We start from the raw sequence: 24,812 nt of genomic DNA, 5'->3' as shown, positions 1-24,812 counted from the left end.
CTGAAAAACTACCCAGGTCGAGGTGTGCGTTAATGATCAGACCCATCCAGACTAAAATCGGTCATGATCAGACCCATCCAGACGATAATCTGCCATGATCAGACTTTAGCTCGTTTTTCATACGTGCTCGTTTTTGACTCGTTTTTATTAATGCCATGATCAGACCCATCCAGACCATAATCAGCCATGAACAGACTTTAGCTCGTTTTTAGAAATTGTGCTCGTTTTTACCTCGTTTTAAAACTCTTTGCTCGTTTTTACCTCGTTTTAAAAAATTTTGCTCGTTTTTACCGCGTTTAAAAATTTCTGCTCGTTTATAACTTTTTTCAGTAAGAAAGAATTCCAAAGTCTGATTATAAACTTAGTTTTTAATTATGAAACAAATTTTAAGAACCAAAGTTCTCTTTGGGACTTGTAAATTAAGAGGAAATATTGACAATTGATGACTGATATTTTTTTGTAAGAAAAAAAACAGTTGGGTTGTTACATAATAATAATAATAATTATTATAAATTATTATAACAATAATAAATAAAGTCATTTTTTTCAGCGTGATTTGATGATTATTGCATACTTAAGCGTAATAGGTAAAGACAAAATTTTAAGTCTATATTAAATTTTGACTGTTTTTCAAAAGAAAGGTACTCTTTGAAGATTTAGTCACACTTTAGTACATAGAGGGAACAAAATTAATCGTATGAACACGTCTGGAGATTTTGTTATCTCTATCCACAAATTTTGACTCATGCGGAGCCTTAAATCATTCTTGAAAGAGAGTCCAAAAAATTGAGAAAATTGCTTTTTGCTGTTCCATTTTTTCATCAAACAGAGAGATCAAAGAAGTATGTTAACTGTTTTATTTACTCTTTTACGAAAAAGTATAATAAATTTCACGAAAAGAAAAGCGGCAAAATAAATTCCGCATTGCTCCAATATAAATTGTGTATAACCGAACATTTCTATATTGCGGTTATCAAAGAAGTTAGGAGAAATAAAAGAGTCTAAGTAGACTGTTCTCATTGGATAGTTAAGATAAGGTCTATCCTCACTCTTAAAATTATCCTGTGATACCACAAGTTCTTTAGAGAAAGATTGTATAGCTTTTTTCATTTCGTTGTTAAATTTAATTCCGCGCCAAAATTTTTTTAATTCTTGATCAGTAAATAAATATATTTCATCGCTGTCCTGGAATTTGTATTTGGTTAATATTTGTGGAGCAATATTAGGCTCAAAAACAGAAGGTCCTTTGACTCTAGTTATACGTGGTGTTAATTCAACCCAGGAGTTATCATCTTCAATATCTAATTGAAATAAATTATCGTGTTTATCTACACACGATCGTTCTTCGGCGCTAGTATAAGTCTTTCTATTAATTGGATCAACGAAATGTATTTTATTTAGATAAATTATTGGAATTCTATTATAACATTTGTCCATTATTTGTATTGGTGAAAAATATTGTGGGCAATGATATAGCCATGCAACATTATCGTTTGTCTCTAAGAACATTGAGCGATTATTTGTTAGTAAGAATCCAGCCTTACGTGGATTACTATGTGAATAGACTAGATTTGTTCTTTTGGTTGCACGTTCGAACTCACAATCAGTTTTTATCATTTGTAAATCTAAAAGTTGTAGTTTTCTTATATTAGTATATTTGTAATAATCAAATTTCGTTCCCATATGGGCTTCATAATTTATTCCTGATTCCAAATCAACACTTGGTTCTCCATCTCTGTATGAAGTCCGTTTTAAAAGAAATTTGCCTTTTGTGCCATTTATATAAGTATTTTTTACAACACTTGAAATTGGTTTTTTTGCTTTTCTTGTATCCATATCGAATCCTCCTTCGTAATATATGTATAAAGAGCTATAAAGAGTAGGATAGACTATTTTGTTTGAGTCACAAATTGACAGTGGATTTTTATAAATCTGAAAAATGAAGGTATTTCGTGGCCCTTTAAATGGTTGTGCACGTCTAATAGCAGCTTCTGTTGTTTCAGGCTCAGCTTCATATTCTCTTACTATATAATATTTTCTATCCATTTGTATCATTTTTACTGGAGCTGTGTGTAATTCTTCTGTCATACAATTTTCTCTATTTTCCCATGTATATGCATATGGATCAGTTGATCCACTATCAAAGCCATTTTTGTTTAGGCTACAGGGCAGGGGAATATTATAGTGGTTATTAACCGTTCCATCTTCTAAATTTACAAGTAATTTAATATCATGCATATATTTCTCGTAAGTGTCGTGATAGATCCATCCTGTTTCTGTGCACTCATTACTGTATTTATCACCAATATCGCCCTTATTTATTACTGTTTGTTTCTTTACATTTTTTGTAAATGGAACTTTGTGAGTGTTAATAGTTGCAGAGCCTGTTTTCTTAGCTTCGAGACATTGCTCGGCAGTTAATTTAATATCGGAGCTAATGGTTGCTTGTGTAGCGGATAATCCACTATCGTCAAAAGTATCACAATACCACTTTAGGCGTTGATGTGTAGCTTTACACATAGTGGCTTCTAATTTAGTTTTATAATTGAGCTGCATAATAGTAGCGGTTGCCTCACTTACTTTAATTTTTTCGGTCTCGATATCACACGGAGCTATTTTGTTTAACGAATACATTTTATTAGAATCCATCTTAGAGCAATCGAAGTGTCCTACTTTTACTTTCTTAAGAGTATTTTTGAATTCGGAGTCTGCTTTCGCAGACTCCGAATTTAATTGATATTTAATTGATAGTAGTGCGAAGGTTATTAGAGGTACAATTACAGGTACTCTTATATTGAAAGGACAGAAATTTGCTAACAGTGAAGAAAGAAGAATTATAAATTTACTTACTTCAATTATTTCGTCCAACACTTCTGGATCGGGCTCGGGGAACTGAAAGCTGGTTAGCTCAACTGTTTGTTGCTCTGAATTCATCTTAATATTCAATTATGTTAGTGAACGTATGGATGCTTGAAGGGATTTTATATTCGATGTTGAATTTCAAGACGGCGAATAGACTTGATGTGTCTTTCACTAGAAAAGTCTGTGTGGTTAAATCGGAAAAGAGGAAAGTAGCGTAAATAACGCTTAAATCGTTAGCAGGAAAGAAAGTGGATTTCAATTTGGCTAGTTTGCCGTTGATTCTTATAAGCATTTAGTCGTTGATAGAGAGATGAAGAAGGAAGAATGATTTTTGGTGTTTTTGCTTCCCTATTTATACTGTTGAAAATGGGCTGTTCCATATGTCTCAAACATTCCCATTTTTAGTGACGGTTTTGTCCTTTTTATTGGCGTGGAAGAAATTCCCATTTTTCATATCAGTTTGTGTAATTTCATTGGTTTTCAATTTTTGGGAATATTTATCCCATTTTTCTATTCAAGTTTTCGTTTTTATTGGTTTTCAGAATTGGAATTTTTATTCTTCTTTTATTTACAAATGCTAGGATTTGACTGGCTAATAATAATATCATTTTGTTCTGTAAGAGTGTTTACAGAATTAGTTTACAGAGTGTAAAATTAATTGTAAAGTCTTTATGAGCAGACATTTTTTCTCTTAACTAGAGTACTGAAAAGCCATTTGTAAAGGTGTTCTTAAAAGAAAAGATACTAATTTGAAACGGGGAAGTTTAAAACTTTTATGAGACAGAAGTATACTCGCCGCTTAAATGGGAGTATACAAAAAGGGTTTAGCTTTGATGTTCTAACGATAAAAGAAATGGAATTTAATATTTTATTATAAGAACAGTTTGGGTGGTATAATACAAATAGAGATTTAATTAAAATTGATATCATATGTTAAAATTATTTAATAACCAACAACAACTGTTGGTAACTTAAACGGAAACTGTTTGACAATTGTTGAACAACTTTTTGATAACAACTATAAGACTGCACGATTGAAGAGCGCATATTAGCTAACTAACTGGCTGAACTGACTGATACAAAAATGTGCATCCTATTTATAGTCAGTAATATGGAAATTAATTTCCCACTTAAAAAGTGGGATAAAACATCCCTTTTTTGGGACCAAAGTTCCCGTTTTATTTTTGGGAAAAAAATTCCCATTTTCAGTACATCTCAACCGGCGACTAAGTAGGTTTTATTGTGACTGGCTGGATATACAAGGTTAGATAGAAATTTATATAAAATTTACAACAGTGTTTATAAATATAGAGCAAAAGTTTCTAGTTTTAGTTTTGTTCGAGTTTATTAATCTCATTTTGTAAAAATTTGATTCGGTTCAACAAATTTGCATTTTTCTTCTTTTCTCGTAAGAAATTTTGTTGAAGTCCTAGTGTGTAAGTGTCTCTTTCATTGTTGAGGTCCGCTGTTATAAACTGGTATGGGACTGTTAAATTCTGTTTTTCGAGTGCTATGTTTTTTAGGCGATATGTTTTCAGTTTCGAATTATAAGATTGAATTTTATATATATTTCCTTCGGGTAATATTCTGTACTGTAGGCCCCAGTCGAAATTTGGGTGTCCTCGGAATTGTCTATTTCTTGTTCTTTCTTCATTGAACTTCTGCCTTTCTAGTCGTTGACTCATGGTGAGGATTCGTGGTTGGATAGGGCATACTTTTGCTGTAGGTTTTAAATGTGTAGCTGTTGGAGCAATCTTTACTTCTGTCATGTCGATTTTTTTTCTCTCCTCTCCCGGTACTGAGGTTTTGCATACTTTTTCCTGGTGTGGCTTGTACTGGTTGTTGCTGTGGTTGTTCCTGTTGATGGCCCATTAGTTCTTCTAAGGTGTCCGGAACAATGAAGTCATCTAGATCCGGCATGTCATCGTCACCTTCGTAACCTAAATTCTAAAAATAGAAACAACATAAGTGTGTTTTATGGATAAGATCTTTATTTATATACAAAGCAAACTGATTATTTGTGTTTTTTATTCGCATATATTTTTTATAGTCCCTATTGCTTTTAGACGGGAGAAATTGGATTATCTCTATTTTCTTAATTGTTTTCATTTCTCTCATTTCTAATTGCACTAAATAAGGGGTGCGTAATATGTGGATATAAACTAAAATGCGTTTCTTTCATTTCAGTTACTAAATGCTCAACGTCATCTGGCTTTTTCTCATTGGTTGTTTCACTTTTAGAGATAGAAGTCATAATAGAAGTGAACAGAATATTGTAAGTGGCAAATAAAATGATTTTGCCAAAATTAACAGAAGCTCCAGTTATTTTATGTATCTGTAGGGCTTTTACAATTGCTACAACAATTTGGATAATAAATTTCACGAAAAGAAAAGCGGCAAAATAAATTCCGCATTGCTCCAATATAAATTGTGTATAACCGAACATTTCTATATTGCGGTTATCAAAGAAGTTAGGAGAAATAAAAGAGTCTAAGTAGACTGTTCTCATTGGATAGTTAAGATAAGGTCTATCCTCACTCTTAAATTTTCTTGTGAAACAACAAGTTCTTTAGAGAAAGTTTGTATAGCATTTTTCATTTCGTTGTTAAATTTAATTCCGCACCAAAATTTCTTTAATTCTTGATCAGTAAATAAATATATTTCCTCGCTGTCCTGGAATTTGTATTTGGTTAATCTTTGTGGAGCAATATTAGGCTCAAAAACAGAAGGTCCTTTGACTCTAGTTATACTTGGTGTTAATTCAACCCAGGAGTTATCATCTTCAATATCTAATTGAAACAAATTATCGTGTTCATCTACACACGATCGTTCTTCGGCGCTAGTATACGTCTTTCTAGTAATTGGATCAACGAAATGTATTTTATTTAGATACATTATTGGAATTCTATTATAACATTTGTCCATTATTTGTATTGGTGAAAAATATTGTGGGCAATGATATAGCCATGCAACATTATCGTTTGTCTCTAAGAACATTGAGCGATTATTTGTTAGTAAGAATCCAGCCATACGTGGATTACTATGTGAAGAGACTTGATTTGTTCTTTTGATTGCACTTTCTAACTCACAATCAATTTTTATCATTTGTAAATCTAAAAGTTGTAGTCTTCTTATATTAGTATATTCGTAATAATCAAATTTCGTTCCCATATGGGCTTCATAATTTATTCCTGATTCCAAATCAACACTTGGTTCTCCATCTCTGTATGAAGTCCGTTTTAAAAGAAATTTGCCTTTTGTGCCATTTATATAAGTATTTTTTACAACACTTGAAATTGTTTTTTTTGCTTTTCCTGTATCCATATCGAATCCTCCTTCGTAATATATGTATAAAGAGCTAAAAAGAGTAGGTTAGACTATTTTGTTTGAGTCACAAATTGACAGTGGATTTTTATAAATCTGAAAAGTGAAGGTATTTTGTGGCCCTTTAAATGGTTGCGCACGTCTAATAACAGCTTCTGTTGTTTCAGGCTCAGCTTCATATTCTCTTTCTATATAATAATTTCTATCCATTTGTATCATTTTTACTGGAGCTGTGTGTAATTCTTCTATTATACAATTTTCTCTATTTTCCCATGTATATGCATATGGATCAGTTGATCCACTATCAAAGCCGTTTTTGTTTAGGCTACAAGGCAGGGGAATATTATAGTGGTTATTTACCGTTCCATATTCTAAAATTACAAGTAATTTAATATCTTGCATATATTTCTCGTAAGTGTCGTGATAGATCCATCCTGTTTCTGTGCACTCATTACTGTATTTATCACCAATATCGCCCTTATTTATTACTGTTTGTTTCTTTACATTTTTTGTAAATGGAACTTTGTGAGTGTTAATAGTTGCAGAGCCTGTTTTCTTAGCTTCGAGACATTGCTCGGCAGTTAATTTAATATCGGAGCTAATGGTTGCTTGTGTAGCGGATAATCCACTATCGTCAAAAGTATCACAATACCACTTTAGGCGTTGATGTGTAGCTTTACACATAGTGGCTTCTAATTTAGTTTTATAATTGAGCTGCATAATAGTAGCGGTTGCCTCACTTACTTTAATTTTTTTGGTCTCGATATCACACGGAGCTATTTTGTTTAATGAATACATTTTATTAGAATCCATCTTAGAGCAATCGAAGTTTCCTACTTTTACTTTCTTAAGAGTTTTTTTAATTTCGGAGTCTGCTTTCGCAGACTCCGAATTTAATTGATATTTAATTGATAGTAGTGCGGAGGTTATTAGAGGTACAATTACAGGTACTCTTATATTGAAAGGATAGAAATGTGCTAACAGTGAAGAAAGAAGAATTATAAATTTACTTACTTCAATTATTTCGTCCAACACTTCTGGATCGAGCTCGGGGAACTGAAAGCTGGTTAGCTCAACTGTTTGTTGCTCTGAATTCATCTTAATATTCAATTATGTTAGTGAACGTATGGATGCTTGAAGGAATTTTTTATTCGATGTTGAATTTCAAGACGGCGAATAGACTTGATGTGTCTTTCACTAGAAAAGTCTCTGTGGTTAAATCGGAAAAGAGGAAAGTAGCGTAAATAACGCTTAAATCGTTAGCAGGAAAGAAAGTGGATTTCAATTTGGCTAGTTTGCCGTTGATTCTTATAAGCAGTTAGTCGTTGATAGAGAGATGAAGAAGGAAGAAAGATATTTGGTGTTTTTGCTTCCCTATTTATACTGTTGAAAATGGGCTGTTCCATATGTCTCAAACATTCCCATTTTTAGTGACGGTTTCGTCCTTTTTATTGGCTGGGAAGATATTCTCATTTTTCATATCAGTTTGTGTAATTTCATTGGTTTTCATTTTTTGGGAATATTTATCCCATTTTTCTATTCAAGTTTTCGTTTTTATTGGTTTTCAGAACTGGAATTTTTATTCTTCTTTTATTTACAAATGCTAGGATTTGACTGGCTAATAATAAAATCATTTTGTTCTGTAAGAGTGTTTACGTGTACTAAATGTTTTATTTCTTTTTATCTTTTAAAACGACCCATGGAATAGGATCATTAAATAACTTTGTGGCAACTGCTTGTCTGCCTGACCTTTTGGGCTCAGTGGGGCATAACTTTTCATTTACTGATTTATTAGCTAGTGGAGTTGTAGGTTGTGCAGTAATGACTTGTGAACTACTCTGAAAATTAAAGGGACTTATATCATGTGCTAATGGTTGGGGGGAATGAAGTGTTTGTGGATAACTAAGAGGTCCTCTTGGATATGGAGTAGATATATGCTGGGGCCTAAATTACTTACTAGGTGAAGTAACTTGTTGTTGTGTATTAAATAATGTTCGGAGTCCTAATGTGTCAATGCCGGAATCAATCGCAGGATTATTGCTACTACATCTAGTAGTAGTATTAGTAGAAGCAGTAGTAGTGGGTCTACTATTTGGGGGTTGCGGCGGCGTTTCAACTTTGTTGAATACTGGCCAAGGCATATAGTGCAGATTATTACTAGGTTGAGTAGTATTAAATTTGTCTATGTACTGCCTGTTATAGTTATCAAAGAATTGTTCGGGTTCAGCATATACAGTAGTATAATCGGTAATAAGGGGTTGGATTTCTCTTTCCCTCGGAAAGTATTCTACTATATGATTTCTATGCACTACCCTTTTTTGTTGGGTCTCGTCTCCTTGTATTTCATATGTTGTATTAGTTATATGTTTTGTAACAGTGTATGGACCGGACCGAAATGATTGTAGCTTCTTAGATATAAGTAGGCTTTTAGAATGATTCTCTAGTAGAAACTTTGCTTCCAATGCTGGTTGGTCGTCCGAGTTTAAATCTATTTCTATATTCATGGGCTTTATTTGTAACTTGACGACAACGAGTATAAGTGTTACAATATTTGTTCTTAAAATCTGTCTCACGTTGTAGTACAGTATTCGATAATCTACTTTGTAACAGATTATCTACCTTTTCGTTTTTACACGAATTTTTACAATGTGTATGTGACGGCAAGTCTTGACAATATTGAGATATACAATTCTTCTTATTATCCTGCAGTAATCCTAGTCTAAGTGAAATAGGTATTTGTGGTTTTATTCCGAATATAATCTCGTACGGCGTATAACCAGTACTATAATTCACTGCTGTATTATGCGCAAAAGCAAATTTGTCAACAAATTTTGCCCAATTGTTTCCAGTAGTGTTTAGAAAGTGCCTGAGATAGTTTGTAAGGTCCTTTTTTTGGATTTCTACTTTCCCATTAGTCCAAGGGGAATATGCCGTTCGGGGCCTCAGGGTAATTCCAAGCTCAAAAGTCCAGTTTACAAAATCACTACTCATAAAGGCAGTACCATTATCATGTACTATGTGTTGAGGTATTCCGAAGCTGGTTATAAATTTCTTCATTTGCTTTATAGTCTCGTCAGAATTAGCGGACTTAGCAGCATATACTTGTACATATCTAGAGAAAGAGTCTACAACTACAAGACAGTAGTGCTTGCTATTACTAGAAGGCCGAAAAGGTCCTTTATGGTCGATATGTATAATATGGAAGGGAGTTGTCTCCAATTCGCCCCATTGCTGTAAGGGTGCTTCGTTTAAATCATGTCTTTTACTTTTATTTTTTTTGACAATCTAAGCAATCGTGGATTAACATTGTAACCCATTTATACATTCCAGGCCAATAAAAGATTCTGGATATATTATTTAAGGTAATAGCATCGCCACGGTGACCACTCAAAGGGTTACTATGCGCTAGCTCGAAACACTTAAGAAAAAGTGAGATAGGAATAAATATCTATAGTTCGAACGAACCGTTCTCATTAGGTTTATTGTAACATAGTAGTTTATAACTCTCATCTAGTAGTAGTAACTTATATATACTCTTGTAAGCTTTTAGTGCTTTACACTGTCGAGTCATATAGTAGTGTTCAGGTTCGTTGCTTGATTCTATCCATTTCCGTACTATGTAAAAAACAGGGTCTTTTCTTTGTTCTTGTAGTATAGTGTCAATATCTAGTTGTGCCTTTTTAGCAAATTCGGTTAACTTCGTTAGCAAATCAGAGCAATCTGATTTAACATTCTCGTTATGCAGTGCTGTTGAATCTATAATAGTATAATTCTCTGTACGTTCTTTGTAGATTTCCTTAGCCTTTTCTAGTGCATGTATTAATGTTGGATCAACTAAATTATCTATGACATCACTAAATCCGTCGTCATTATGTCCTGAGTCGTCCAATTCTACATAATTTACTTCTTCTTGTATTTCACTATATATATTATCCGGTTGTTTATTATCTGTGAGCTCAACTGTTTGATTTATATTTTTGCCAAATTTGAAATAGTCGGCTACATTATGTATAGCATTACAAGAATCTGTAAATCCTTCGGGTGCGTCTGATATGATAAAATCATTTTCTGATATATTCATTACGTTTCTTGTTCCACCTTGTACTTGTGCTAGTATAGGATAAGAATCGTTAGACGAGTTTGTTTTATCCTCTTTGTGCGACAAAGAGAAAGAGACTGGCTTTAAATCCGAAGTGTAAAAATTGATATCTTTAGGTATTGTTTTATGATCAATCTGAAATTTTTTTGCTTCCTCTATTGGGACTTGTCTACTCAGTAAATCGGGAAATGCTAAGTTCTTGCCTTCGGTGTATACAATTTTCAAGTTCTGAAATTTAGTTAGGACGACTTGATATTTAAAAAATCTGTGCGAAACTTGTCCGCGCCTAGACCATAAGAATAGTATTGGCCTGTGATCGCAAAAGAGATATTTAGGAAATGGCGAGCCTATTAAATAGAATTCGTACGTTTGTAGTGCGGATATTATTCCGCATAATTCTCTATGCTGTGGGGACATTTTCTGTTCAGCTTTGTCGAATACTCTAGAGTTCGCTGATACAATTCTCTTTCTATCAGGGAATTGTTGTATAAGTATACAACCAATACAACCAGTGCCTAAGTTAGACGAGTCAGCATGTATATGAAAGGGGTAGTTCGCGTTTGGAATTGCTAAGGATATATCATGTGCGAATTTTTCTTTTAATATATTGAATACTTTCTCGTGTTCTTCTTCCCATTTGAAATTTACATCGCCTTTTGTAAAATCGTACAAGGGCTTAGCATCTATATGGAATTTTATCACATAATTTTAGTAGAATCCCATTGCTCCTAATACGCTAAGAACATCAGTTTTTGATTCCGGGGTCCTTAAATTTTTTATGTCGTTAATACGCGATATAACTGGAGAAAGTGTATTTTCTGATATAACGTGTCCGAGGAATTTTACTTTGCGTAAAAAGAACATTGTTTTATCCGGTGCGGCTTTTAAGTTAGCCCTTCTTAATAAAGCATGATATTCCTTTATTATATTGAACATTTCTTCTTTAGTATTAGATTGTAGTAATGTGTCGTCAATATATGTGATAGCTTTCTTTTCTTTTATAAGAGGTCCGAATGGATAGTGCATTAATTTACTAAAGAAGTTGGGTAGTGGTTTTAATCCGTAGAAGCCGACTTGATAAGTATACTGTCTTCCTCCTATTATAAATCTTGTTAACTTTTGTGTTTCGGGAGTTAGTGGCACTTGATGATATGCACAAGAAAGATCGCTGCTTGTAAAATATGATCCATTTACTCGGGTTATTAGGACTTGTAGTGGTTCTAACGGCCAACTTGAGTTACTAGTGTCAGTAATAGAATTTAGGTAGCGAGCATCTATTACTAGTTTGACGTAATCCTTCTTGGGGAGGACTATGATTGGGTTAACGAACCAGCTATTCATATCTTCATGTTCATCTAGCTCTCTTATAATTCCTGCTTGTATTAATTCAACCATCAGAAACTCGAGTTTATCCCTTAAATGAAAGGGTGTTTTACTAGGCCTTTGCTTTTTGAAATCGGCATTCTTAATTAGGGGTATATTAAATTGTTGCTTAGTACGGCCAATATCATATTTATGATGTGAATGTACATCGTTGTCTTTAATTAGTATATCTGCAAGTCGGAATAGTTCGTTCTCAGTTAAGTCGGTTTGTGTAAAATCGAATTTTTGTAAGAATTCCGTTTTATTGAAATGAGTATTTTGTCCAGCATGTACATTCGTAGTAAATTTATCTATTAATTCTTTTACTTGATAAGCTGAGCGGAATGTTGGAAATTGTTCTTTTGATTTGGGTTGGCATATCCTTTTTGCCTCTTTAGAAAAGTCAGTTGCAATTTGATCCTCGTTTTTACATTTCTCTACTAATTCTCCTGCTGATAGCTCCATTATTTCGGCGATATGCACGTCAGTGAGAGGACGATTTTCTATATTATTTATTAGTTGTAGTTCTTTGCCACCAATGTATACATAAAAAGTTATTCCTGTGTGCTTAAAGTGTTCCTCTAATTCCTTAGCTATTCTTTTCCGTAATCTGGGTTCTCCGCCACATGCTATCTTAGGCATAGCAACACACCTTATGCCGTCAAGCATAAGTGTCTTTTGTAGTTCGCAAAATACTGAACAAGTTCTGCTTGCTTCTGGGGGAGAGTTATAATATTCCTTCATTACCAGACTATATATCATTTGCTGACTATAATCATCTTGAAAAAGTTTTAGTTCGTGGTCTGCCTCATTCTCCGATCCAACACTTTTAAAATATTGTAGAATATTTCTCTTTAAGTTGGGATATCTTTTAATAAGGGAAGCAGTAAAGCCGTTGTCTAATACTAAGTCTCTACATATAGTATGAATAATAGGCATATTGGCTTCGAATATTGAATGCTCGTCAACGTTAATATACCTAATGCATTCAGCGGTTAGATCAGTGGATTCGGATATAGTATTTGTAGTTGTATTTAGCATAAAACAACTATCAAGCTCTTCGCATCTATTGATAACCGAATAAGTGAATTCGTTACAGTCGCGAATACTATATTTTTGTGCGTTGTTTGTAATGTCACATATAGTAAATCCAATTATCCCTTTATTTAGTGTAACTTGATGATTTTTGTGGTTTTCAATAAGTAGGGGAATATGTTTTTCTTTCTAAGAACAAACATTATTTATAAAGCACAACTCGGTTTTTACTGTAGTCCTATTAGGTACAAAAGAAGTGCCTTTCGGAAAGATATTTTGCTCACTACACTTATGTTTGTATAGAAATGTAGACTAAGGTGGGATATATAGAGGCTGATGTAGTATCACTGAGTTCAATTTAGAGACTTGGGGGTATTCCTTTTCATTATTTAGCGAGCCATAACTAAGAAATCCTTTATCGTTAGTCTTCAGTTCTACTGCCGGAATATCAAAGTATAGTGCTTTAAGAAATGTATGACAAAAATCGACTCCCAATAAATTAGAAGTTTTCTCCTCAGTAACCCATACTCTATGGTTTGCTTTATATTTTCCATCAAAGTATGAGGTTAGTATAGTGTAGCCTATCATGCGCATTTCAGAACCGTTATAAGTTCTTGTTTTATTGCCTGAAGTTTGGATGTTTATTTGTTGCCCCAACTGATTAAGCTCAATAAATGTTGGGTAATTTATTATAGTGCATGTTGACCCGGGATCTATCATGAATTCTATTTCTAAGCCACTATGTTTTTTATTTTCTCCGGTAGCAAAGTGATATAAGTTCAAGAAAATTCGGGCTTTCGGATTTGATGTGCTATTCTTATTTTTCGGAGACCGTATTAGTTTAAAGGAAATAAATCAGAGATAGCGTCACAATAATCAACATTGTTTTCTTTTTGTTGAATCCAACGAACATTGTTCTCACTTTGTGTATTATAAGACTTCGGGTCTTGTTGTAAAGTAGGCCTTATATTACTATGCGCTTGATTTCTATTGAATTGGCTGTTTTCACGGTCATAGATTTGTTTAGCAGCATATTCATTTTGCCGAAAAGAATTTTCTCGGGGAAATCTTTGGCAATATTGCTCATTTTGACTAAATCTATTGCCGCACTTTTAGCTGTTTTGGTTATTATAGAAGGAGTTTGGGTTTTGGGCTCAATTGCTATAAGTATTATTTCCACTATTGTATTGATTATTATTCCAAGCGCCTCGTCTGTAGTTTTTACTAAATGTAGGCTTGGTTTCTTTTTGCTCTAATAATTCCGTTCTAATCTTTTGCATCTCGTCGTCTAACTTATTTTTGTTACAAGTAGAAATAGAATTTCCGTGGTTTCTACAATATTCACAGAATCTAGTATTGTTGGCTCGCCCCCTTATATTTGGGTCTCTATTAAAGTTGTTTGTACTTTGTATAGCACTAACTTCGTTGCTTTTTATTAAGCTTGTGAGTTCCTTAATTTGAGTCTCTAAGGATGATATTTTGTCTAAAGGATGTTTAGTCGAATTCTCATTAATAACTATACAAGTTTAATCTTGTGTAATTAGATGTTCTTTTAAATCATCCCAACTTTCGTTAGGTTTGTTGATACGTCGTTCACGGGCTTTTCGCTTTAGTGAGGGGGGTTGTAGTCCCCTTATAGCAAAATCAATATATTTTTGTTCTCTCTGTCTAGATTGTATTACAGCTTCTTGCGCTCGATTAGTATTAACTACATTTGTTAAATCTTCTGGCCAACCTTTATCAACAGCGTGCTTGACTCTTTGAAAATAATTCTTTATTAGTTCACCTTCTTGTCTAGAAGCCTTTTCTACTTCTAATCTATGCTTAAATTTATCACGACCGTCAGTAAATCTATCAAGAAAGTCGTCTTTAATATCATTTAAGACTTTAGCTTCGTCGACAGTATTAAACCATTCCAAGGCCGTATCGGTTAAAAGCGACCCAAATAGTGATCTCTGTCTATTTTTATAACTCTTTTTCTTATCAGGATCAGTAGGAACAACTCCTATCGAAAATTTCACTTTTTGATCAACAGAATTCCAAAAATCAAGAGCACTCTGACTTGGATCGTTACCTGAAAATGTAGTTAAAGATACATTACTCAGAGAAATAGGAGCATCAGCCATTTTTATTTAAAATGCTTGGACGTTGCCAAGTTTTATTTTATCTAAGATAAGTTAAGTATTTTTGTAAGAACTAGAGACGACTTTAGATAGTCTAAGGATTACGTCTTCTGGGTACAATTTATTTTTATTTGAGAACTTAGACATTTTTCTAAGTCTTTTGTTGAAGTCAGATAACAGACGAAAGATAGAAAATATTAGAAATAGCTGATACAATTTTAACATAGAATTTAAAACAAAGTGTTAAGTTCGACTGATTTGAGTCAGAACATAAAAATGAGACAACTTGGAAATTTTTCCTAAGTTTTTTGTCTCGCAGCAGATTTTATTTAAGTTAAAGGTTAAAGTTAGAGTCTTTAGAACATATAATTTACTAACCTTGAGTGAGCCTCACTGGTCGTACGAATTTATACTCGCCGCCTAAATGGGAGTATACAAAGAGGGTTTAGCTTTGATGTTCTAAAGATAAAAGAAATGGAATTTAAAATTTTATCATAAGAACAGTTTGGGTGGTATAATACAAATAGAGATTTAAGTAAAACTGATATCATATGTTAAAATTATATAATAACCAACAACAACTGTTGGTAACTTAAACGGAAACTGTTTGACAACTGTTGAACAACTGTTTGATAACAACTATAAGACTGCACGATTGAAGAGCGCATATTAGCTAACTAACTGACTGAACTGACTGATATAAAAATGTGCATCCTATTTATAGTCAGTAATATGGGAATTAATTTCCCATTTAAAAAGTGGGATAAAACATCCCTTTTTTATTTTGGGTCAAAAGTTCCCGTTTTATTTTTGGGAAAAAAGTTCCCATTTTCAGTACAGAAGCTTTAAATTTAAAAAGTTATAGAAAAACCGATGAAATTTAAAATTAATTATTCCACAATTTATTGAAATAGTGACATTGTTTACAGGAAGCTTATTTCGATTTCGTGTCATGCAGTTGACTTCATCATTTTTCAACCAAACTTGCAGACAAATTATTCCAAATTTGTGGCCATTGAAAAACAAAAATTCGTTTAAAAAACTTTCTCTATGTAATTTTTTGTTTTGCCGCAGCTACACTCAGAAGTTGAAAAAGTGAAAAAATATAATTAATGATCCGTACCAACAAAATTTGCACATACTGGGAAACAACACCAGACAAAACTGGTTACTAGCTACCAATTGAGCTCAGTTAGTTTTCACAATTTGAAATGGGGCTGTTGTTGTTTAATATTGAATCTGATGTGATGATGACATCTATAAACTTCAAATGAAGTCATAATACTGTATTATAGAGCTACCTTTTTTGTCAATACGTTGGGTTCCGTCATTCGATTCGGTCGAGTTCTGTTTGCGCAGTTCTTTCTGACTCTTTTCAAACTAAAATTAACAAACACGTAATTACTGAAAAATCCATGTTATAAATAATAACTAACTTTGATTAAATGACTGAGATAAAATCATGAGATTTAATCAATTGTGGCTTGGGGTTTTTATCAATAAACGATTCTATCCGAAATTTTTAGATGAACCAAATTCTAAATATTAATATTAGATTAATGGTTTCGCTATAAGTTTGGTCTAATACTCGGAGCTGAAAAACTATATGGCAAAATATTGATAGACAATAAATACTGTTTATCGTGAAATTGATCAAAATTTACTAAGAAGTAATTAGAAAAAAATGAGAGAATAAATGTATCTAATTTTATTAAAAAAAATGAATGACTTACATTTAGATAATCGCCGTCCAAGAAAAAGCTCTGAAATACAACAAGGAGTTGAACTGAATCTAAACTATCGATCCCATTTGATCAAAATACGCCCAGAAGTAAACAAAAAGTCGCCGGTTTTAAATGGTAACGTGTCTTTTCAGATGTTCTCAGTGAAATAAGAGTAATGAAAAAGCACTCCGGGTAATTGATTTCCAAATTTAGCCAAATTTAAAGGGTAACGAAATGTTAGGGAAAGTTAACCTTCACAAATTGTTTAGGGTAAGGAAAAAACGTTTTTCCTTTCTCCGCTTTTTTACCCTTGCTTTTTGTTCTGTTTACTGTTTTCTTTTCCTGCTGTTTAAGGCAGACAAACAAACCCAAAAATGGCCCTTCATAAACGTGCACAGGGCATACGAGCTTGTCAAGCACATTAATCAGAAATAATCTCGAAATTAAACGAATGATAAAAAGTGGTATGGAAATAAACCAACTGTAAAAATATATGGCCCGGATATGAAATAACGGTATTTAAGTGGGGGTAATCTTAAGTTGGTTAATGAACAATTTCATTTTTTCTTTATTTCAATCAAGCAAACTACCCTCTCCTGCCCCAATCAATTTTTTAAAACAAAACTGCACTAAATAAGAGAAATTGCTTCTAATTTTTTTCTGACAAAAACGTGCCGTTGTTTTTTTTTTGTTCTAAACTAAATGAGCAGCTTAATATTTTGTGAGCAATTTTCACAGCCACTCTCCCCAATTCTTTTTAGTAACTCAAAACTGGTGCGCAAATGTACAGGAAACGTCAAAAGGGACATCATGCCACCAAAAATGTCTAAAAACAGGGAAACTATCCATCATTAAATCGTTGAAACAAAAAAGAGCAAAACACTTGCTTTGTTCTCAAAATTCAGGCATCTTAATTAGCACCATGTCTACATTACAAATTAAAAAGTGAATAAGCCATGCTTTGTCTCAGCAAACAAAAAAAATGAAAACTGATTTTTCTTTTTAGCTACCGACCTCGATTATTTTTTACTCGCCGTTTTTGAACGACTATTATGCCGTTTTATTCTTAACGTAAGGAAAACCTAACTGTCGTATCTGCACTTTTTGTGGTTTCCCAATTTGCTTTGACCAACTTAATACAAAAAATTACATATAAAATCCGTTGTTTCTGAATTACAAGGTGATAGAAAAGAGTCTGCGGTTGTCGTTTTCAAATTGTAGCTTTGCGAATCGTTAAATCTGAAAACCTCTGAAGTATAGACGCTTCATGCGCAGCGGATGAAACTTTCCGAGAGACAACCGTTAATAGGAACAAAAATGTTATTGCCTTTTGAAATATTTGGTAAATCTTAACAATTTTTTTCTCAGTTTGGTAGAAATAATAATAGACACAATTATTTCCTGTAACTTCACAATGAGCAATAAAAAACAAAACGAATTTTGCCTTCTTCTGCATATATATGATCAAAATAAACGTTTTTTTCTTGGTAACTTGAATAAGTTTTCAATTAAACCACTTCATTTCCACAAACAAACTATCTATACTTTTCTGGAAACACTTGCACTCCCATGATGTCCAAATACTCGCTAACAATTATGGAAAACCTAAAAGACCAACATTTTATTGTTAAATTTTGAAAATGTTCAATTTTTTTTTCATTTTTCGTGTAGCAATTTTTTTGTTCAAAAAAATTCCTATTTTTTCACCAAAAGTCTTACCAATCAATAGTTTTGAGTTTTTGTTTTGCAATAAAAAAAGTCCGATGAAGTTCAATTCGAGTTAAAAATTTGGACTATTCAAAAGATAACAAAATTTTAGTTTTTCACTTTCAGGCTGAAAACTTGTTTAGTTAACTCAATTAATTAATGCAAGTCAGCTTTAAAATTTCCATTGCGTAGTTATATGAGTCCTAAAAATTAATCAGATCTATTTGAACTGTGTATTTTGTTGTCCGATTTTCTGAAAGTACCTCAGTATATATAGTATACGTATATATATATATATATATATATATATATATATATATATATATATATATAAATACAAATTGAGGTTTTGTGAAGAACAAAATTGGTAGTCCACATTGAAACATTTTGCAAACCGGAAAGATTTTTTGTTATGAAATTTTTTGATACTCATATTGTGTTGGTCCATAAACTTAATTTTTTGGCACAATAAAAAACTAAAAACTTCTTTGTATGAACGGGAACAATATTAATTTTCTTTGGATGACAACAGAATAGCAATATTTTTCTATCGAAACCGACTATGGCAAATCTTTTAAGGGTCGAAAAAATGACAAAGGGTTTTAATATTTAAAACAAAAAATATCAAATGTAGCTCTTGCCGTAATCACTTTGAAATAATCAATCTTGCCGTTGAATTAATCAACTCCACATGTTTTTGCTTTTAGATGTCACTGAGCAAAGATTTTATAACGTAGAAAAGTACTCAACAACTTTTTCAAAATTTGATTCCTACATAGATTCCTACATAGATTCCAAAAATTGTGTATGTTTCATATCTAAGCACCGGTTTAAAATAGACAAATTTTAAATGATTTCGTTGTCAAGCAACCCGTTAGAATTTTATGAGCAAAACTATAGGTTTATTTTTAAGAACCGTTTCAATTCTCATACTTAAATTTGTTATCTTTTGCTTTCTTTGCTTTTTATCTTAAATGTGGTAAGTTTTTGAAAAGTTCATTTGGGGAGATGCTAATACATTGATTTTTTTCGGATTTGAGAAATTTGAAGGTTTCAGTTTCAGTTTTCCAATCAATGTTTCTGAAATAGTTCAACGTCATGAGCATGTGATAAATTTTTCAGTTTGTTGTCAATTATTTTGACGACGGCATGCATGCTAAAAAAATTCATTCTGCTAAATTCCACAAATTTTGTCTCTGCTGTTCAAATTTAGTACAACGCATAAACGATATATATATATATATATATATATATATATATATATATATATATATATATATATATATATATATATATACATCACATTATGTCGACATAAATGCACTTAAAAAATGTGATCTCTAGTTCTGTATTATATGATCTTCTATTTCTTAAACTATATCCGCAAAAGTGAAGATCTTGTTCACTCGTATCCCGTTGACATTAAGTTCAAATTTTATGTTGAAAATGTTGGTTAACTTCAAAGCTATCCCAAAGACCCAACTTACCGAAAGGTTCGCGGCTGAAGCTTTTTGATCGAACGGCTTCGCAACATCGGAAGGTTCCGCGCCAATAGCTGATTGGCTATAATTTCCACCAATTCCTGCCATCTGCTGATTTTGAAGGGTTGTTGCGTCATTCAAATCAGCGTGAAGAGATTGTTGTTTGTTTAGGGAATTATTGTTTACAGAAACTCTCGGGATGCCTTTGTGACAGAACAGACATAGCCACTCTTTGCGCTAAAATAACAGACAAAAGTTTACGAGAACCAAACTAACCTGAAATCCTGAAAACAGTCTAGACTTCAAATTCATCATTTTGAAATAATTAAACATCATGATAAGTCAACATTTTTTAATAACGGCAGGTTTAATTTGATGGTCAAAATGAAAATTGTTTGCAATATTGAAAAATAAACCGCAAGGAGACATTTTCTACGATAGTCAATTATCAGAGAAAACTTTGAATCGAATATTTTAGATCAAAAATTCTTCTATTCAAATCAGCAACAGGCTTTTTAAAGCATTGAAATCTTTGAGAATCGTAAAAGCAACAGTTTTTTCCGGATCAAAACTTAGTCAAATTTATCCAGTGCCTTAGAAAACTGAAGAGGCTTAATGGCATGACAATGTTTAAGGCGCTACAGGACTACACGGCGCTGTACACTTTTGGTCTGTGTGCTAAAGGTTGTGATTCGACAACACAAGAATTATATTCAAATTTTCGGTGATTTCTTTTGAGCCCAGCCGAAATTGTCAATTTGTATGCTAAAGTGATGATAATGAGAGGCCTCTGCAAATAGCGATAAAAACTATTTCCTCAGACGAAATTTTAATATCCTTTCAAATTTGAGCACACCCTACACAATTTGGACTATAAAATTTTTGATAACCATAATAGTCCGAAAATTCTGATGGTCGGCTTCATGTAAATTTTTATCAAACTGTACCTCATTTTAGGCTACCATAGATTACCATAGATTAGACATTTGAATTACATTGATTTCAATTATGGTCAATCTTTAATGAACGCGAAACGAAGGGGAAGGAAACCTCTTATTGGTGGCAGAACAGATTTTTGCCGTGAACATTTTTTTTACATTTTTGCTCATTTTTGAAGTTAGGAGCTCCTAATGTTTTATGGTCAAGATATAGTGTAGTTGATATAAAGCAAAACGAAACTCGTGAACATTGCCGATGTTTTCACGACTCCTCTTCACTTAATGCCAAACTGCTGAAAAAATTTCTGCAATATTATCCAAAACCCAACGGTTGAAAAGCAACTTTTTTTTGCTAAATTGATTTTTTGGAGAGAAAAAACGAGTCACTGTCCTACGACAATTCCATGTATTTTTTGCAATACAGGGCCACCTCTTCACAATTCCAATTAAAGAGAAATAATTATTACCCTAAAAAGTTCAGCCCAACTGTTTCCCACAATTTCTATAAGAAAGAATTAGGATGTTCAAATTTTTGAAAAGGTTTCAGTTCAACAACTTGAATGAAACTTTTAAGGTCGAGTTTTCTTTGTGAGATACAAAATAAAACAGTTTTAAAACTATCCCAACTTCCCCATAATACAAATTTCCCTGTAAACCTTTATCTCTTACAGGCCAACATTCCCTGAATACCTTTAAGCGCATTCATGGAAAAGTTTTTTTTTCTTTTTGGAGATGAAGCATTTATTCACGGTCAGAAGACATTGAGGTACTGCATTGCAATTTCAAATATGCAATGAACTACAAGTTTTCAAATATCTAGCAAGTGGCTGTTATCTTGAGACTACTGCAATTTATTACCAAAACATTTAAATACTCTGCAGAAAAAAACTTGTGAATGATGCCAAAATTTTACTGCTCGTCTTTATTTCACATCAAATGGCTGAAATTTATTCTGCAATATAATTCAAAAAGCAACGGTTGGACACCGATTTTTTTTTTCTATAATGAAATTTTAGAGAAAAAAAGAGTCACCGTCCTAAGACAGTCGCACAAAGCCGAAACCAATGTTTTGTTGAATTTTTTTGCAATACAGGGCCACTTCTTTACAATTCCAATTAAAGAGAATTAATTGATACCGTAAAAAATCAGCCTGACTGTTTTCCCACAATTTCTATAAAAAGAATTAGGATGTTTAAAATTTTGAAAAGATAAGAACAAAACAGCTGGAATTACTTAATTTTCCAAGCCGTATATTGTTCGTAAAATACAAAAAAGTTGTAAAACTATCAAAAATTCCCTTATTTGCAATTTCCCAATATATCTATCTCTTACAGGACAAATTTTCTGAAATACCTTTAAACGCATTTTTTCTTTTTGGAGATATTGCAATTATTCACGGTCAGAAAACATTGAGATATTGTATTGCCATGTAAGTTAAGCAATGAAGTATCAGTTTTCAGATATCTACATAGTGGCTGTTATCTTGAGACTACTACATTTCAATAACAAAATTTCAAAAAAAAATTAGATTTTTTCAGTTATTCTCAAAGAAGCAGAAAAAAATAATTATTGCAAACAGTTGTTGCAAACAGTCTTTGCTCAAAAGTTGTTTCACCCTTCAAAAGTAACAACAATCCCGAAAATTGAAGTTTCAACTTTTGCAAATCTTCTTTTTTTGTTTCATTTTGAGGACAATGTGCATCATTTCCTCTAAAGAGTAGCCGAGAACTAATTATAGATTAAGAAAATTAAACAGCTCGTGCGAGTCCTTCTTAGCAATGAAAGTTACGACACACATCTTAAGTGTGTGTAAATTTTGATTTTTTTTGAGAAAAAAATCGCTTTTGAATATCAGTTTCGCAAAGCTCAAATTGAAGCAATTTTCCGAAGCAACCTTTGTTGAAAATTTCCTTAATATGGAAACCGATCACAAACCACAAGCCCCATTAGGATATAATTTTGGGAGATTTGAAAACATATGCACTGTCGATCACTTTGCAGTATAAAACAGCTCACCCAAAAATTGGAGTTCGACAAGATCAATCAGTAATCAACAAATTTTTCTTCAGCAAGGACAAGCAAAATTTTGTCAAAAATAGAAAGGATGGGCTTACACGCTAGAAGTAGCAAAATGACTAATTTTTTTTCATCTAATTGTTTTCTAACTGAAAATATTCCTAACCGATTAAAGTTTAATCATTTAGTTAGACTGAAGAGCCAGTTAAAACTTTTTGTTGACAAGATCTTAAGGAGTATCAAGATGTCATCAAAAATTGAGTTAATATTTGTGTCAATGTTTGTTCTCCTGAAAATTGTCTTCTTGTTTCTATCAAAGGAGTATTTCAAAATTTTAAAACGTTTTTCGTGTTTACGTTTGCAGCACCAAAAAATATAGTACAGTAAAAAAAATGCATCAAAAGTAATTAAATCTTTCAAAAGATCTTTATCCACTTTGCAAACGTCAATTCAAGACAGATTAAACAAAAACTGAAAAAAATTACAGAAAAGCACAAAAACTAAAACTACCTTTTAACCTTGAATTAAGGCATTCCCACTCAAAGCACTTAAAAGACTACTAAAGTCAGATTTGGGCTTCTAATGAACCTTAATGCCCATTGGACCTTACCTGTTTATCACGGTTTTGAAAGTTCAAAATCAGCGAAAGTCAGAGCCCCTTTACAATCCAATTCCTGGATTGTTAAAAAGGAGACCGCCTAAATAATAGCTGTAGAGAGACTGACGGCCTCTATTAATAATACCATCTGAATACCACAAACATCGAAGTAAATCAAACTCTGAAGTCATGAGGTTGAAAAACCTTACTTTTTGTTTTTCCTCAAGTGGCTGCTTTTTCTGTTATGATTTTCAATGTCCCATAAAGAACTAACTTTGTTATTTTATATCACATAAATAAGAGAGTAACAAAAACAGTTAACAGCCCAAAGGTGTTCTTTTTGTTGCATCATATTAATTGTAACGGTTACGTGAAAGGTCCACTCATGTATCCGTTACTTCAAACATTAATTGAAAAGTTATCTTATGAAAATGAGCTTTTAGGCACAAATTGATTATGAAAAGAGGGTGCTCCACACAAAATCATTGATGAAAAGACGCAGCTTGTTATGTACCCAAATTGACGGACATCAACCCTACGCAAATATTACCTTTGTGTCTTGATTGGTGACTAGCTTGCAGCAGTGTAGACAAATGAAGTACGCACACTTGGCACAGTAGTGTCCATTGCTGTACTCTGGCGTCTGTTCCAGTTTGGTCTCATTGCACTGGATACATACTTTCGAAGCAACTGAGGAACCCGGATGCTGTTGTTGCTGTTGCGGCTGCTGCTGCGAGGCACCGGTTGTGCGAGCATTCGGATGGCTGCAAAAAATTATGATCAGTACTTTTAGATGAAAGTTCGTTCAATCAATATTTGAAACTCAAAAAAGAAAAAGATGACAAACAAAAGTTACAGAAAGTTGAACAAAGCTGTAATAAATATTCAAAGAATTAATTTGAAAAATTCCATCGAATGATGGCAGGCGTCAAAAAAGTTTTGCGCTCATTCACGCGTTTCTGGCTAGATGATTTTTTTTCGATAAAATTTTGCTCAATTGGAGAATCATGGGTAGTTTTTTACAACAAATTTCTTGGGAAAAGCGAACAAGGTGCAACTGAAAAAGTTTTGATAGCATATTTTTAATGATGTAGACAAACGATAACTAACTAAAATTAAGTGAACAGATCAACAAAACGTTCACTTTAACAACAAAATGATGAATTAGAAAATGGCAGCCAAACTTAACAAAAACGTGAGATTGGAAGTTTCTCGCATGAATTATGTTATAACTAGCGGGGAAAGAGCAAGAAAAAAGATGATTGAATTTTTATAACCACATTATAGACGCAACATGGAAAAGTTATTTACAAAAACAACTAAATTACAAATAACATTGCCGGCAGTCTGTCGGTATAGCTGCGAAATATAATTGCCTGCCGTATCATAGAAACAGATACAGAAATGACTAGAAAAAAGTTTATCGCGGCCACCTAAAAAGCGTTAACTAAAAACTATAATTTCCTTATTGAGAACATTTATGGGTGCAAGAATCATTGATAAATTCGAACCCCAACCACCGCCGTAAAAATCAGGAGCATTA

At 32.8% G+C, this 24,812-nt stretch overlaps 2 protein-coding genes across 2 annotated transcripts in view; one reads left to right on the top strand and one right to left on the bottom strand.

Annotated features, from left to right (window-relative positions):
- LOC142348172 (ras-related protein Rab-14-like) overlaps positions 1-24,812 on the top strand; it is a 419,162-nt gene that overhangs the window by 269,621 nt on the left and 124,729 nt on the right. The gene's annotated exons all lie outside the window — the stretch shown is intronic.
- LOC142348169 (uncharacterized) overlaps positions 1-24,812 on the bottom strand; it is a 98,057-nt gene that overhangs the window by 47,513 nt on the left and 25,732 nt on the right. The window contains exons 4-8 of the mRNA XM_075399400.1: positions 23,820-24,033; positions 19,724-19,954; positions 16,539-16,568; positions 16,107-16,185; positions 9,815-9,819 (exon numbers count right to left, since the gene is read on the bottom strand). Coding sequence (XP_075255515.1) covers positions 9,815-9,819; positions 16,107-16,185; positions 16,539-16,568; positions 19,724-19,954; positions 23,820-24,033 — 559 coding nt within the window. The remainder of the gene's footprint in view (positions 1-9,814; positions 9,820-16,106; positions 16,186-16,538; positions 16,569-19,723; positions 19,955-23,819; positions 24,034-24,812) is intronic.

This window comes from Convolutriloba macropyga, chromosome 10, assembly GCF_964194025.1.
Source record: "Convolutriloba macropyga chromosome 10, txConMacr16.3, whole genome shotgun sequence".
Taxonomy (NCBI): domain Eukaryota; kingdom Metazoa; phylum Xenacoelomorpha; order Acoela; family Convolutidae; genus Convolutriloba; species Convolutriloba macropyga.
Note: the sequence above shows the minus strand (reverse complement) of the source record. Positions and strands in the feature narration are given on the sequence as shown.